Source organism: Magnolia sinica, chromosome 5 (genome assembly GCF_029962835.1).
Source record: "Magnolia sinica isolate HGM2019 chromosome 5, MsV1, whole genome shotgun sequence".
NCBI classification, from domain to species: Eukaryota; Viridiplantae; Streptophyta; class Magnoliopsida; order Magnoliales; family Magnoliaceae; genus Magnolia; species Magnolia sinica.
In genome coordinates this window covers 71,438,964-71,455,543 of record NC_080577.1, presented here as the reverse complement: position 1 = coordinate 71,455,543, position 16,580 = coordinate 71,438,964, and the positions used below count along the sequence as shown (strand labels likewise).

General features: G+C 38.6%; 1 protein-coding gene across 1 annotated transcript; it reads left to right on the top strand.

Annotated features, from left to right (window-relative positions):
* The first annotated feature begins 3,556 nt into the window (after nucleotides 1–3,556).
* On the top strand, nucleotides 3,557–9,492 carry LOC131246137 (nuclear-pore anchor-like). The gene is made up of 4 exons (XM_058246031.1): nucleotides 3,557–3,700; nucleotides 3,783–4,117; nucleotides 4,827–4,974; nucleotides 9,185–9,492. The coding sequence occupies exons 2-4, from the start codon at nucleotides 4,092–4,094 to the stop codon at nucleotides 9,371–9,373; spliced, it is 363 nt and encodes a 120-aa protein (XP_058102014.1). The 5' UTR covers nucleotides 3,557–3,700; nucleotides 3,783–4,091; the 3' UTR covers nucleotides 9,374–9,492.
* Nucleotides 9,493–16,580: the final 7,088 nt, after the last annotated feature.

Below are 16,580 nucleotides of genomic sequence, written 5' to 3'. Positions count from 1 at the left end.
AGGTTTCGCGCCACTAGGCAACCCAAAACAGCCACATCATCTGTCAGTTGTGAGAAGAACTATATTGACACTCCATCATCCAAAAATAATGCATTTGCCATGTCTCATCATCATCATCTAAGCCTTGTCCAAACAAATTGCGGTCAGCTACATGAATCCTCTTCTGTCATTCCACTCTATCATTGACCATAACTTTAGCTAGACCATAACTCATCAACTATTTTCTTACTACTTCCACCCAAATCCTTTGGGGCCTTCCCCTTGCTTTTTTAAAGCCTTGAACTTATGCCAACTCACTCCTAACTAGCACAGTTCTTGGTCTCCTTTGCACATGACTAAAGAATCTAAGGTGCCATTTGATAGAACTTATTTTCAGCACTTATCAAATTCAGATCATTTGGCAAATCCATATTATTAAGTGCTTAAATTAATTTTCTTTGAAAATATGAGTCCTTTTTTCAGCTACCCTCCCTTCACTTAATGTTAAAGGTTGAATGCTTAAAGTGGTGGTGTGTTAAAATTTCTTTTCACTTTTGACTAAAATATAGCTAAAATTATTTCAAAATTACAATTCAACACTTTAAGTTTTCATGGCTTATTTTTCAATTTATTGAATGGCACCTAAGTCACTTTCCCTCATCTTATTACCAATTGGCACTTCTCCTAAGTTCTCATGAATGTTTTCATTTCTAGTTCTACCCTTCCTTGTCTTGCCACTTATTCATCTCAACATTCTCATTTCAACTACGCTCTCATCCTATAACCATGTTGTTCCTTAATGGCCCAACATTCTGTACCATAAAGCATGACTTCTATCCTATAAAATTTCCCATAAAGCATTGGCCAAATCTATAAAGCCCATAGAGGATTCACACTTTCAGCATATCATAGACCATCTTGTAAACAGGCATGTTTTGGTGACACCCCTTTCACTATTCAAAATGGAATAACCCCATATGACTATAGCTGTCTGAAAATAGTTCTCTATGGCTTTCAGCCAAAATGAGTTAGAGAGGAGTCTGTTAACCGCCTTCTTCACATGTGCAGTATGTAAACCATCAATGTGTCATGTCGTCACCTTAAAGTTCCGTCCCTCAAATATCAGGCCCATAGTTTGGTAGGGCCACATGAGTAACACACATTCTGACCATTCAATGGTGGAGTCAATGGGTGCTGACATCCACAATGGCGCCTAGCAAATGAAATTGTGTTAGATTGACTTTTGCATGTTGCCCAAAAGCCCCTGAAGGAATCTTACCACAGGTTTTAACATTTGCCATATCAGAAAGATTCGCATTTCTAGACCTTCTAATGCAAGATCTGACCATCTAAACAAAGCTCTTTTATTAAGAAAAATGATAGTAGTTATAACCCATGCATTGAGGGCCAAACCTCCAAGAAAAATACACAAATCTTATGGTAGCTGTCTGAAATGTTATCTTAAGCTTCCTAATTGTCTTGAATGTTGTCTTAAGCTTCCTAGTTGGTGGCCTAACCTTCTTGAACACCAACGGGAACTTGATTTTGGAATCATGAAATTGCTTAGTATTCTCTCTCTTACAAAGCGAGTCAGGTATGGTAGCTGTCTTGATGATCTGAATGCAAGGAGACCTTACCCTGTGGCAAGAAGCCATCTCGTCATACATCTACTTAACAACACCATTAAGAGTGGTGTCCTGGTATTCCTTGTACATATTGTGGTCTTGTCACTATTTATTCATATGTCATCTCATGAGTCTTACTATTTGTAATTTTCTTACCCCTATAGTGATTATTAGAAGCAATGGGCCATCATTGAAAGATTACTCCTTTTATTGTGGATCACCCCTGGACCAAAGACTTGGTACCTATTGTTGTAAGTTCATATTGATTTCGCCATTGTTTCCCACTACATTGTTTTTATTCATTAAAACAACGTGTATTTACATCCAACACACTTTCTTTCCTGCCAATGTGTCAATTTTCTAGAACATCTGGGCCATGCTAAAGGGAGGTGGGCAACAGAAGACTGGTCAACCAATATCTTGGAGTTGTCCATACACAACTGCGTTGCCAGGTGAAGTTTAGTATTATCTTGGCAAGCATATCATTTTACCTATAATTTCAAAAAATACACTTGCAATCGGAGTCTGTGTGAATTCTGATCTAACAAGGTAGGCTTGGCATTTGGGGTGGCATGTGGCTTCTGTTCTCTCCCATTTCTGTTCTAAATCTCAAGGAAGTAGTAGCATATCTCACCTGTATTTTGGAATGCGCCTATTGCATCAACCTTAGGAACTGGGAACCTTCAAACTACGTCCACAAACACCACTAATTCTAACAATTTCTGATGATAGTTTTTTTTTCTTAGGCCCATTGAAGTACTGTTTGATTGGTTCATGAAATCATTGAGCTCCATGTACATATTTCAAAGCATCGATGTTGTTGGTCAGTAAATTGTTACCATTAATCCATCCATGTAGCACGTGTATCCAATTTAGGTTTTCAAATTTGTGGGTCCCACTAGATGAAAAGTCTGAACATGCTCCAACCAATTGGTATCTATCCATCAAATGGACAACTAAAAGTAATAGGATCAAAGGTACAAACTCAGTCAGCAAAATAAATAGGTAAGATTGCCAAATCAGTGTGATTTGAGAATGTGCTTCTCCACAATGGATCTGAGGATCCGAATGGTTGGTTTACGATGGATTAGTTGCCCCAACCAAAGTTCTAAAACTTGCTAACTCAACTTGAAACTCTGTTAACTTAAGTTGACTCAGCGAGATTTTGAGCCCATTGGAAAAATCAGTGATGGGACTGACTCTGCCTATACTTGGAGAGCCCCGTTGAGTTTACTCAAATGGCTTAAAAAATCCTGCATTTGTTTCCAATATTTCCCTTAAGACATTGATATTTTTTGAGCCACAGTGGTTGATACATGTAAAAATACTGATACTCTAAACACTAGCTCTAAGACATCCAACAGTACGGTTTCATATTGGAGTTATTTAATACTCTGGCAGTGGGTGATGGTTGATACACGGGCAAGTGGAAATTGTACATGTGGCATGCATCAAGCATGCATAACTCAAAATAAACAGCTTAAATTATGAAACCTACTGTAACTAACTCAAAATCTCAAAAAATAAGATTGATTGAACAATATTAGTTGATGCTTCTTTGCTGAAATAAGACTGTTGGAATTTTGTTTTTTTTTTTTTTCATTTTTTTTGTTTTCATTTCAACCATTGCTAGTTGTGCACCAATCTGATGTTTTAGACAAGTAAATACAAATTTTAGTTCACAATACATCTAAACTTGGAGCCATAATTTGGCCAGTTCAGTTTGAATTAATTATATGCCATGCGTACAAGTTCTTAATGCATGTGTATCATCCACGAAACAGGGACAGAGTATAGATTTGGTGTAATTTTTTGTTGCGTTTTCATGCACCGGTTAACTGAATTGGGAACATACAACTTATTTGGTTATGATGAAGGTTCTCTTGGACACCATCTCTTTGATTTTGTTCCTAGTTTTTTCCCCATATTTTATTGAATGACAGAATCCATCTCAATGTTTTAGGGGCAACACTTGAGGATATTGCTGAAGAGGAGGAACAACCAGAAGAAGAGGATGGGGATATTGGTGAAGATGATGAGATGGCAAATTTTATTGTGGATGAAGAACAAGTTGATGACAATGGCGCTCCTGTGAGGTATATTAATGAGGGATGTGTATTTGTTGGTTATTCCTGATTTCTTGTGGCTTTTTTCTAATTGGGTAATCTTGCTTCTTAGGAGGAGGAAACCAAGTAAAAAGAAGTCAAGGCAAGCACCTGGTGTGTCCACAATAAGCGCTTTCAGGAAGAAGCTCGAAGGATTGACGATGAGACGAGGCTTGCATTGAATCAACAGCTTTTCAACTTTATTCTTGAGTCTCTTAAGGTTGTCGAATTTGAAAGAGAGGTTGATGATGTTGATGTAAATTTTAATTTGCATTTCCCTCCAGGTGAAGTGGAAGTGGAAGAAGGGTAGTTTAAGAGGCCAAAATGAAAATCTCTGTATAGTATTTATAGTAAGGCTAGTCTATGGGAGGTAGCAAACAAGATGTGCTCAAAGGTGCCAGGCACATGGTATGTATTCTACTTTATTGTTACCCTGAATTTTAAGTTTCAATATCTGTGTGGAATTTACAGCATATTGTGCTTAGCATTTTTTTTTTTGCACACTCCAGGCGGCAGTAGAGATCAGCTGTGAGCTATCTGTCAGGAAACATGTTCGCAGTATATTCATGGAGAAAGTTGTGGTCTCAACTAGTCCTACACCTAATGGGAAAACTGCAATAGATTATTTTCATTAGCTCGCAACTGTCAAGTGGTTGGATGAGAAGCCATTCTATCGATTCAAAGATGCACAGTGGCTTCTTATCCAAAAAGCGGAAGAAGAGAAACTCCTTCAAGTTACCATAAAATTGCCAGAAAATGTTCAAACTAAGTTAATAAGTGATTCAAATGATTATTACATCAGTGATGGAGTTAGTAAGTCTGCTCAACTTTGGAACGACGCTTTCTTTAGTTTTCTTCTTCCTTCAATGGAAAAGGAAGCCCGATCCCTCTTGACGGCAAGAGCCAAGAACTGGCTGCTTATGGAATATGAGAAACAGTTGTGGAATAGAGTATCTGTTGCACCATATCAACGGAAGGACACTGATGCTGGCTCTGAGGATGATGCTGCACCAAGGGTCATGGCCTGTTATTGGGGCCCCGGAAAGCCAACAACTACTTTTGTGATGTTGGATTCATCTGGAGAGATGCTGGATGTGTTGTATACGGGGTCCCTCAGTCTTCACTCTCCAAGTGCTAATGAGCAGCAACGTAAGAAAAATGACCAACAACGTCTATTGAAGTTTATGACAGACCACCAGCCTCATGTTGTCATTTTGGGAGCAGTGAATTTGAATTGTAAATGTCTGAAGGATGACATCTATGAGGTATGCATTCCAAAATCCTGATTTCTGCTGAATTTATCTAAAGTGTGGCTTTATTACTAATGTGCGCGCGTGCTTAATCTGTCTCTGTGCATCTACACACATCTAAAATCATTAAAGATAAGTTCTAACATATATTATATGAAAGGCTTTTATCTTTATTTGGAACCATGATTTTGAGAAACAGCAGCACAAACTTACCTCATTGACTTGCTCTCTCCACTATTCTGTGTTTTAGCTTCTCGTTGGAATTAAACTTGGGTAATCATATTCTGACATAATTGCTTTTTATAGGCACCTTACTAAGTTGTCTACTCTTGTATTATTTGTTTATTCAATTCCTCCCTCAGTTAAGGAATTGCACTGTTTTGGTTATTTGATTTTTGGGAATTGATGCAGTGTGAAGCCCCCATAGCAGAGGTCCGCTGTTGGTGAATTTGGACCTCCCGTGGATTCCATGCCCATGTGAATAGTAGTTCATTTACTAACTCTTACCAAGGGACAGCCTATTGGCTATATATAATTCCTTCCTTTTATGGTTCTTATTTTTTCTTTCCTGTGTTACAAATTGGGCAAGAGACATCATGAGAATTGACAAAAGGGAAATGTCACTTAGCTCTAGAATTTTGGAATTTCTACTAAGAGTAAAAGCTCCAACATCCTCAATTTGGAACAATAAAGTATAACTTCTGAAATTCTCTCTTTAGAACCAATAATGCACCATTTGTTATTTCTATACAAAAGATAGCTTTACCCACAGGCACATTCTTTAGCACCAATAATGCACCATTTGTTATTTCTATACAAACGAGCAATAGTCCTTCGTCGCATTAAATATGCTTAGCATGAGTTTTTTCTTGACGGTACTCATCTTCCTCTTGGTCCATGATATCCTTGTTTTTTGTCATTCCATTCATATAATTTTTTTGTTCTGTCAATGCAGCTAGGTACAACATTGGTGCAGTTATCTTGCTCTGGGCACCCGTAGTCTTGTTATGTTTCATTGTCCTTCAATAATTTAATATATCGAGATTTCTTTCCCATCATCATTTACATTTTTCTTCTTAATCGATACTTGGAAGTTAATATAATCATTTACTCTGTTTTACAATTTTTAAAATCTTTATTTGTAAATCTGTGCCCATATGCATTGTCGGAGAAACTAAAAAACATACTCATTCTCAGATTGCATTGCGGAATATGCATCCATTATTCAAAGAAAAGGCGACATTCCAAGCACTCACACTTTCTCTCCTGGCTAGCTAAATTGATGAGTCTTCCTTCATACTATATGATTCATTGATAAAGTGGCCTGGCCATTTGGAGAGGCCCATGTTTATATATTATCCCGAAATTAATGAAGTAGATCCGGATGTGCGTCGGAGCTATCCGGATGTTCAGCGGGGGTCCCTGGAAGGTGGGATCCGCTGTTATGACCGTGATGAAGCTATTCATTTCCTATGGATAGAAATATGGGTGGCCTGGCCATTTGGACAGGCCCATGTTTATATATTATCTCGAAATTGATGAAGCAGATCCGGATGTGTGTCGGAGCTATCTGGATGTTGAGTGGGGGTCCCTGAAAGGTGGGAACCACTGTTATGACCATGATGAAGCTGTCCATTTCCTATGGACAACAATATGGGTGGCCTGGCCATTTGGACAGGCCCGTATTTATGTATTATCTCAAAATTGATTAAGCAGATCCGGATGTGCGTCGAAGCTATCCGGATGTTGAACGGGGGTCCCTGGAAGGTAGGAACCACTGTTATGACCATGATGAAGCTAATCATTTCCTATGGACAATAATATGGGTGGCCTGACCATTTGGACAGGCCCATGTTTATATATTATCTCAAAATTGATGAAGCAAATCCGGATGTGCGTCGAAGCTATCCGGATGTTGAGCGGGGGTCTCTGAAAGGTGGGAACCACTGTTATGACCATGATGAAGTTGTTCATTTCCTATGGACAACTATATGGGTGGCCTGACCATTTGGACAGGCTCGTATTTATGTATTATCATGAAATTGATGAAGCAGATCTGGATGTGCGTCGGAGCTATTCGGATATTGAGCGGGGGTCCCTGAAAGGTGAGAACCACTGTTATGACCATGATGAAGTTGTCCATCTCTTATGGACAACATTGGAGGGGTCTGGCCATTTGGACAGGCCGTGTTTATATTTGTATTTGTAAGAACCACACCCTTAACCTAAACCACACCCTAAACCTATAACCTAAACCTAAACTAAAACCTATAACCTAAACTTTAACCTATAACCTATAACTTATAACCTAAACCTAAACCTATAACCTATAACCTAACCTAAACCTAAACCCAAACCTGTAACCTAAACCTATAACCTATAACCTAAACCTAAACCTATAACCTAAACCCGATCCCGAACCCAAACCCGATTTCCTAAAACTAAACCTTAACCTATTCTCAATTCCCTAAAGTTATAACCTATAACCTAAACCTAAACCTTACCTAAACCTATAACCTAAACCTATAACCTTAACCTAAACCTAAAACCTAAACCTAAACCTAAACCAAAACCTATAACCTTAACCTATAACCTAAAACCTAAACCTAAACCTAAGACCTAAATGTATTCTCAAATCCCTAAACCTAAACCTACACCTAATCCTAATCTCAACTCCCTAACTTAAACCTAAACCTAAACTTGAAAACCTAAACCTAAGACCTAAATGTATTCTCAAATCCCTAAACCTAAACCTAAACCTATTCCTAATCTTAACTCCCTAACTTAAACCCAAACCTAAACTTGAAAACCCAAACCTAAACCCGACCCTGAATCCGATTTCCTAAACCTAAACCTTAACCTATTCTCAATTCCTTAAAGCTATAACCTATAACCTATAACATATAACCTAAACCTAAACCTTAACCTATTCTCAATTCCTTAAAGCTATAACCTATAACCTATAACATATAACATAAACCTAAACCTTAACCTAAACCTATAACCTAAACCTAAACCTTAACCTAAACCTAAACCTATAACCTTAACCTAAACCAAAAACTATAAACTAAACCTTAACTTATAACCTATAACCTAAACTTATAACCGATAACCTAACCTTAACCTAAACCTAAAACCTAAAACTAAACCTATAACCTATAACCTAAACCTAAACCTAAAACCTAAATATATTCGCAAATCCCTAAACCTAAACCTACACCTAATCCGAATCTCAACTCCCTAACCTAAACCTAAACCTAAACTTGAAAACCCAAACTAAACCCGATCTCAAACCCGAACCCAATTTCCTAAACCTAAACCTTAACCTATTCTCAATTCCCTAAAGCTTTAACCTATAACCTATATCATATAACCTAAACCTAAACCTTAACATAAACCTATAACCTAAACCTAAACCTATAACCTTTACCTAAACCAAAACTTATAACCTAAACCTTAACCTATAACATATAACCTATAACCTAAACTTATAACCTGTAACCTAACCTAAACCTAAACCTAAAACCTAAACCTAAACCTATAACTTAAACCTATAACCACCTAAACCTAAACCTAAAACCTAAATGTATTCTCAAATCCCTAAACCTAAACCTACACCTAATCCGAATCTCAACTCTCTAACCTAAACCTAAACCTACACCTAATCCTAATCTCAACTCTCTAACCTAAACCTAAACCTACACCTAATCCCAATCTCAACTCCCTAACCTAAACCTAAACCTACACCTAATCCCAATCTCAACTCCCTAACCTAAACCTAAACCTACACCTAATCCTAATCTCAACTCCCTAACCTAAACCTAAACCTAAAGTTGAAAACCAAAACCTAAACCCGATCCCGAAACCGAACTTGAACCTGATTTCCTAAACCTAAACCTTAACCTATTCTCAATTCCTTAAAGCTATAGCCTATAACCTATAACCTAAACCTATAACCTAAACCTATAACCTTAACATATACCTAAAACATAAACCTAAACCTAAACCTAAACCTATAACCTTAACCTAAACCTAGGTTTTGAGTTTAAAAGTCCATCCTAGGTTTGAACACATTACTCATGTTGGATTTTGCCATAGTTTAGAAGATTTGTATGTACATTTTTGATTTCTTCATATATAAATATATTTTTTTGTCTTTCTTCCTTTTGAGATGTGTGCAAAGGCATGCTTGTTTGATTATGTCTATAAATGTTGTTTTATACAGGCTGACAAGCTAAAGAAGTCAGTGGAGGATGAAATTCATTTTCTCAAGGGAAGGGTTTCAGAACTTGAAAGTGATCTTGTGTCGAAGTGCATAGAAGTTACATCTGTAGTTTCAAGGAAAGAAGAAGCTCTATCTTCTGCATTTGCTGAAATTGACCGTCTGAAGGAAGAAAATTCTATAAAAACGTGAGCATTATTGAATGCATATGGAGGGTGTTTACTGTGTTGGAGTGTATTTGTTTCTTGCATATGAGGGCACGCCTTAGTTGTAATTCTTATGACAGGTTGAGCAAAGTGAAGTATTGTTTATTTAGAAATGTGAATGTAGGAAGCATTGTATGATTTGATTGCTATTTGTAATAAATGCATCATTTTTTTATTGCATTTTATGTACTATTTCTATCAGCATTAAGCTTAGATGAGTTATCAATCACAACAGGTTCTTGCAATGGAAACAGGTCGTATTATTACAATTTTTAAAAAATAGCTACAAATATAAACCGTAGCTATAGCTATGGATTTTATCCGTAGCTATTGGTGTCTACTGCTATGGATATTATTGGTGTTATTGGTATCTACTGCTACGGATAAAATCCTTTTTATTACGGATATGATCCGTAGCCCGTCCGTCGCTATTGGTGGGGTAGCTAAAGGTATTACTACGGATATAATCTGTAGCTATTGGTATCTATTGCTACAGATATAATCCGTAGCTATACATTTAGCTACCCCACCAATAGCGACGGACGTGCTACGAATCATATCCATAGCAAAAGGGCTTTTGCTACGATTTTTAGTCGTAGCCTTTGCCCTTTTTTCTTGTAATGATAGATCGTACAACCGGTCAGATAACGTGTTCAGAATGTGTCCACGACACAATAGTTCATCTTCAGCTCGTTTATTGCATGCAGCAATTTGTTCGAGTGTGTCTTCGTCAGTTGCCTCAGGCAATGGCTAAAGATTGGGATCCAAGATCTAGTAAATCTTCAATGCTATCAGTAGAAACTTTAAATTTTCTTGTTGTAAATTTGGTTCTATCGAATTAATTGAGATGAATCAGATCTTGGTAGATCAGTTTGATGGAGGATACACCTTTAGTTTTCATTACTTTAACTCTTTAAGAATATTGAAAATTTGATAATCTCAAATCATGGATTTATAATTATTGTAAAATAGAAAGAAATTAAAAACTGAAAAATATTAAGGATGGGATGAAGCACGTGTGATCACGTTGTCCTTAAAGCGTTATTCGCTCGTTCTCAAAGTACTTGAGACTGCTGACAAATTGCAAGTAATTAGCTTTCAGGATACGACGAGCCAGTGCGTGGTTCTGCATTCAATAAATATGAAGGAACCACTAGTGGAACTCTGTAAACACAATTTTGATAGCAGATGAAAACTAAAAGAAAATTTCCAAATCGAAAAGAAAGATAAAAAATGAAGTTTAACTTTGTTGGGTTAGACCACTACAATGGTCTAGTTCTTATTGGCTTAGACCACTACACTAGTCTGGTTCTTATGGACTTGCTAGCTTAGGTTTGTATTGAACCTACTGGCTTAATCAAGAAACACTTGAAGCTTTACTGGTTCATATGAGAAGATAAGTTGAATGACTTGTGTTGTTGAAATGTACTAGCAAAGCTCAATTTATATAGGCAAGGGTGGTGGACATTTTGGTTTAGGGTCATAATTAAAATGGACCATTTCTAATTGTTGGTGAGAAACTATCCATTTTTTGGCAGTTTCTGACCATTTTGCATATGGGAGACCAGCTGCATGCTAGCCATTTAGGCACAATGGCTAGTTGTTTATGACTGTTGGGCTAGCCTGTAATGCCCTGAATTTTGAGGGTCGAGTAATGCCCAACTCCCGAATTCCCAGGTGTCACTTATGCTTCGCAGAAAATAATTGATTTGGGTTTTATTTGCTTGGTGTATGAGCATTCAAGAAATTAAATGGATCATGCGGCGTATACTGAAATCAACATAACTAACTTAGAACATGACTAGCAAAATGATGCGTATACGCTTTGTGTATGGGACCACGTCCTAACAAAATACATACAGTTAAAAAAAATATACAAAAATTCCCTGCCTTACATCCCCATCACTGACCCTAGGGCAAACTATAGCAACTCGCCTAGGAGATGGAAGTATGAGAGCTCCTCCTCCGAGTCCATGGACACCTCATCTAGTGCATCGGACTCTTTGATACTTGTATCTAAGATAGGGTCTGGTTAGTGTTTTAAAACACCATCGTAGAGTGAGAGTGAGTGATCAACTCAGTGGTTCCATTAATATTAAGTTACTCAAGTTATCAAATCCACATGTACAATTAATGAAAAACAATTTAAGCATACAATCCTTAGATACTTTTGTTAATGCACACGCATACTATTATGATATAATGCATGCCCTTGTCATCAAACACTCCCTCATAATGCCTCTATCTTCACATTCGTAAATGATTAACACTCCCTCATCATGCGACCTCAACTACCGAGTCGCCACACCTAGCTAATGCGATGTGATGAATGCTTGTGTTATCCAAGTGAATTAATTAAGTTCATTTATCAAGCAAGATTTGGGAAGCTGGAACATATCCATATAATCAATGGCCTTATTCAGATTGATAGGTCTAGGGCGGCTATATCGGCTCTATACTTGCGATCCTTGATCCATATTAGGGTTTACCACCCAGAGAACAACTCCCTAATCAATGTGAGGCTAACACTGGCCCGACCAATCACTTATGACCCGGATGACACAGCCCGAACACACAGGATTAGGCCGTCCATCAATGGGTGGAGGGTGCTCACAAATGATGTAAGGGTCGTCACCCAAACGCAATTGTGGACTAGTTGCGACATCGTTATGGTTTAATGTACTAAGCTCATAGCCTTATTGGTTGCTCATTGGTCACTAAGGGGAGGTTCGTCATCCTAACGTAGGCCGACAACACAGACACAGTGTCCCATATCACCATGCTCGACTCCTGAGACTTGGGGATTGTATCACTAACAGTTATCAGTAGGCCTCTCTAAGGTATGAGGGTGCTTCAGTTTCATGTAGGTGTGATAATACACAGTGGACACACATGGTTGGTCAACTAATAGGCTAGTTCGGTGGACTTGGCGAACCTTAGAGCAACCAACATTGGGTGTAAGCATCCCTTGTAGCCCAATTATTGTCGGTTGTCCGAGTTTGCCCCAAGTCAATTAGACTAATCTGAGGCGGCCAACCTAGTAAGGGCCACCCTTGTGGATCTACGGTTTGCCAACCCGACTACTTGAGTAGTCCTAGTCAATTAATAACACTAAGAAGTAAACTACGCAGCTACAGGAAATGATATAAGCAATAAATCAGGAAATTCTACTCTATTCGGCATTTTATCGAACATGTAAGCTGTGTTACGACTAACATAGCACTTCATGTGAGGTAAGGCAAATTTAATGCATAGGTAGGTGAATAATAGGAAGCATGATCAATAAATTAGCGAATTCAACCTATTCTAGCAACTAATTGATGAGTTTGCAAGGGCGCATGCAAATGGCCTCTAAGGCCTAAATCACGAGATGGGTTCGGTAGTTACCTCTCTCTTCTTGCCGGGTCATTTCTTATAGTGTGGCGCAGTCATGGGTTATGTTGCGGCCCGTGGTAGTAGGGAAAATCTCCCAATTCAACTCCCCCACATGCCCCTTCTCTCGTTTTCTCCTCACTCCCTCTCCCTGCTGCAATAAAATTTTTAGGGGAGTGAGGGAGTGAAAATCTGGGCTATTTATAGCCCCAAATAAGTGTGCAAATGGCCTTGGGGGCCTCTTTCCTGTTAAATTTATCCCTGAGGGGGCTGATTTTGATTTACATGGTCCTTTCGGGGGCCCACTGGCTCATCCATATAATGGGAAAGGTGCCTCACTATAGGATTTATGGTTTGTCAGAATCAGGCAGTAATCAGATACTTCGATCAACCTTGGGGACCCCATTTACGATTGATAATCGTCGGTGCTCGATCAAGACCGTGGCTATATGGGTATGAGTAGGGAAATATCTTTAACTCATACCTCGAGTTTGGTCACGATCTAACGGTTGAAAAGTCATAACTTCGCAAAAGAGTGGGAGGTTCATTTCACTTAAGTTTCAGGTTTTAGCCTTAGGTATTTGCATATTTCAATGGCTTCTATCCCAAGTTGTGCAGTTCTGGGTTCTATCTTGATTCGCCACCCGTGATGGATGTCAAGCCCAGTGAGACAAACATTATTCTACAGTTTCGGAACTAGTGGCCCACTAACAAGCGATTTAAAGCTTGTTTGGATAATCAAGGCATTTCTGGAATGAATTAGATATCAAGATTTCTTGTGTGCAATTATTGGGGTTTGGATAAACTATGTTCTTAGTGCGACCTATTCGCAATTAGCGAAAAGGGCGATTCAGTCATGATCACTCTAGACCGTTAGTTATTAAGTTAAATGAGTAACTGGGTTGATTTGGTTATTAATTAAGATCTGACCCATAGTTGTCTTGGCTTTAGGTAGGTCTTTATTTAGTTATAGTTGACTCGATTGGTCAGTGATAGGTTGGCTAGTTTTAGGTTCTAGATGAATAAATCACAAGGCTAGACTTGAGGTTTAAGTGATTGGGTGGATTCGTTGGTTTCATATGGTTGATTAATCGAATTCATGTGGTTCTTTATTAGTATCACCTACATATAGGCTCACCTCGAGCATCAAGGGTCAATAAGTAACGACGTAGGCTAATTATATTAAATTTTCTTTTAAAGGATTTTTGGTAATCTTAGTGAAAATTCAAGACGTTACATAGCCACATGTAGCAGTTTTTGTATGGTCTGATTTCTTACTGCATGAGCAGTTATACTAGGCCTCTTAAACGTCTAGTTTTAGCTCTTATATAAGGCAGAGAGGTCTCTCTCAGACTTCTTAACCACAACACTCCGAATCCAACCACCTAATCCTTCTCTCTTAGACATTGTCGCATTGCGACACGATGCGCACGTGTTGAGTGCATATTGCGCCACTAGTGCCTTTACATCCACATTACCTCACATGCTCATGCCCTTGCATTGAGCCCATACATGTGCTCATGTTCCAGTGATTCTCAGTAGTACTCTATTTCACCAAGCAAATACTAAGGTACTCAACACCCTACTTATTAAGAGAAAATTTTCTTCTCTCCTTTCTCATATAAGGCTATTCTCAAACATAAAAAAAATTAAGTTTTTCACAAATGCCTATATACTTGTATATAAATTTTCTATTTAAAATATTTTTATCGAGGAAATTTTCCATAATAGGAGTGAGGAGGGTGCTGAACAGTATTTATACAGCAGCCTGGATGATAACATTATAAGAACTCTATTTAGTGGGCCTTACTGATCAACGGTCTGGATTGTCATTCAGTTGGACTGGATGATTGAGTAGACTAGTGGGCCCCACTTCATGTGATGCGCTGCGCAGTCTATCTGCGCAGCTCTGCATACTAGGGCTGGAATGCTATAGGTGTCTTACGCAGACAGCAATTTGAGTTGCACTAGGATGCTACAATGTGGAGCGTGGGAGAGAGAGTTGTGATGGGTTTCAAACACTCTCTCCACAGATTCTATGAAAGAGAGCTGGGTCCCCGATCCTACACCATAGCAGAAATTTGATTCACATCTTGTGAATTGCAGAAAGGGTGTGAAGGAGAGGAAGATCCTAAGCTCTACGAGTATTCTGGTATTCTTATCCGGCTTCCATGGCGGCGTCTCAGCTAGGTAAGCTATCCGACCCCTGATCGCCATGTCCCATGCACAGACAGATCCGTGGGCCTATTCCGCATATAGATTAAATCCCACAGTTTGTATCAGAGCCACTGTGCAGAGGCATGGATGATCAGATTCAGATTCATCCATTAAATATTTGAATTCATAATCAAATCTTCGAATTCCCTAATTAGGTAAATTGGAATTTCGAATTTTGATTTTAATTAGGGATTTTAGATTTGAATTCCCAAATATTAGGGATTTCAAATTCAAATCCTCAAATCCAGAGATTAATTAGGGATTTTTGAATCCCTAAATTTAGAAATCAGTTAAATAGGGATTTAGAGTCGAATCCCCAAATCCAAATTCTGCAATTAGGGTTTTCCATTCGAAACCCTAAATCCAGCTACATAGGGATTATTCCAACCCCCATATACAGCCTATTAGGGATTTCAGATCCTAAACCCTATATCAATTTGGAGATTTTATTGTATTCGAATCCCATATCAATTCCAATTAGGGATTCCAGTTCTGTATCCCCAAATCTAATGATTAGGGTATAGGGTTTCTTCCTAATACCCTCACCTGTAACTGCTTGGGTGGCAGTCATGGATGCTAAGCCTTCGCCAGCATCTCTGATGGTCGGTTGTGCGTCTTCATCATAGCTAGGCCATGATTCTGGTCATCTACTTCTTCTCATGCATTGATTTCTCCCTCCATGAGCGTCCAGGTGCTGGAATCTATCTTGTAGCCTCGTCGACGATGGTTGTCTGCTCCCTGAGATGACCATCGTTGAAGACATGACCACCGGCGCCATGATCTTTCTCTGCAGCGGTCATCATCGTCGCATGAAGAGATACTTCAGGCAGATGCTGACGGCGGAGCACTTCCATGAGATTTCTCCTAGCTACTGCTCCCTAATAGTCGAGAACGACTGTATTTTTGGATGTTGTTAGGTCGTGAACGACCTTAAGAGATTACGGGCATTTGGACTCGATGACTTGTCCTGTTGATGGATCGGTATTCTGATCCGCAATCTGGGCCTAACACTGTTATCTGGGCCCACTTCTAATTCGGATCTACTCAATGGGGTTCTGGATCTACCCACTGGATCTGATTCGATTTTTGGGCCCACATCTGATCCACTTATACTATTCATAATGAGAAATCAATGTAGCTCGTTCGCTACATAGTGATGCAAATCAGAACCTTTATTTAATAAACATTCGAAATATGGGCTGATCCGTTCATATTGTAGACACCCATGAATGGATTTGCACATCTAGTTATTAAAGGTTAATGCTACCTATCCATCATGTAAAGATATAGGCTGGATCCGTTTTACTCATTAATGATAACCTGAAAAATTGGAGTTTTGACTAGGCCCAACTGTAGGCCCACTACCCATCCCTAAAGGTCTTAATAGACCATTGGATTATAGAGAATGAAACATGTCCGTCCGTTTCTATCAAAAGTTTCTCTATCCTCCAATGATTAATATTGACCATCTTGTGGGCTATGTCAAAATAATTTAAGTATAATTCATTGAGGCAGGATTTTTATCGCAATCCTAAGTCTATATTTGTAGTTTTGGATTCGATTGTGTTAGCCACCATAGTGACCTCAATTGATGAAAATTCTAC

Excerpts from the sequence above, each read along its gene's own strand:
- LOC131246137 (XM_058246031.1), top strand. The coding sequence starts at position 4,092 with ATGTGCTCAAAGGTGCCAGGCACATG. Across the intron at positions 4,118-4,826 it reads TCAAAGGTGCCAGGCACATG|TCTTCACTCTCCAAGTGCTA; the intron begins GTATGTATTCTA and ends GGGGTCCCTCAG. Across the intron at positions 4,975-9,184 it reads TGAAGGATGACATCTATGAG|GCTGACAAGCTAAAGAAGTC; the intron begins GTATGCATTCCA and ends TGTTTTATACAG.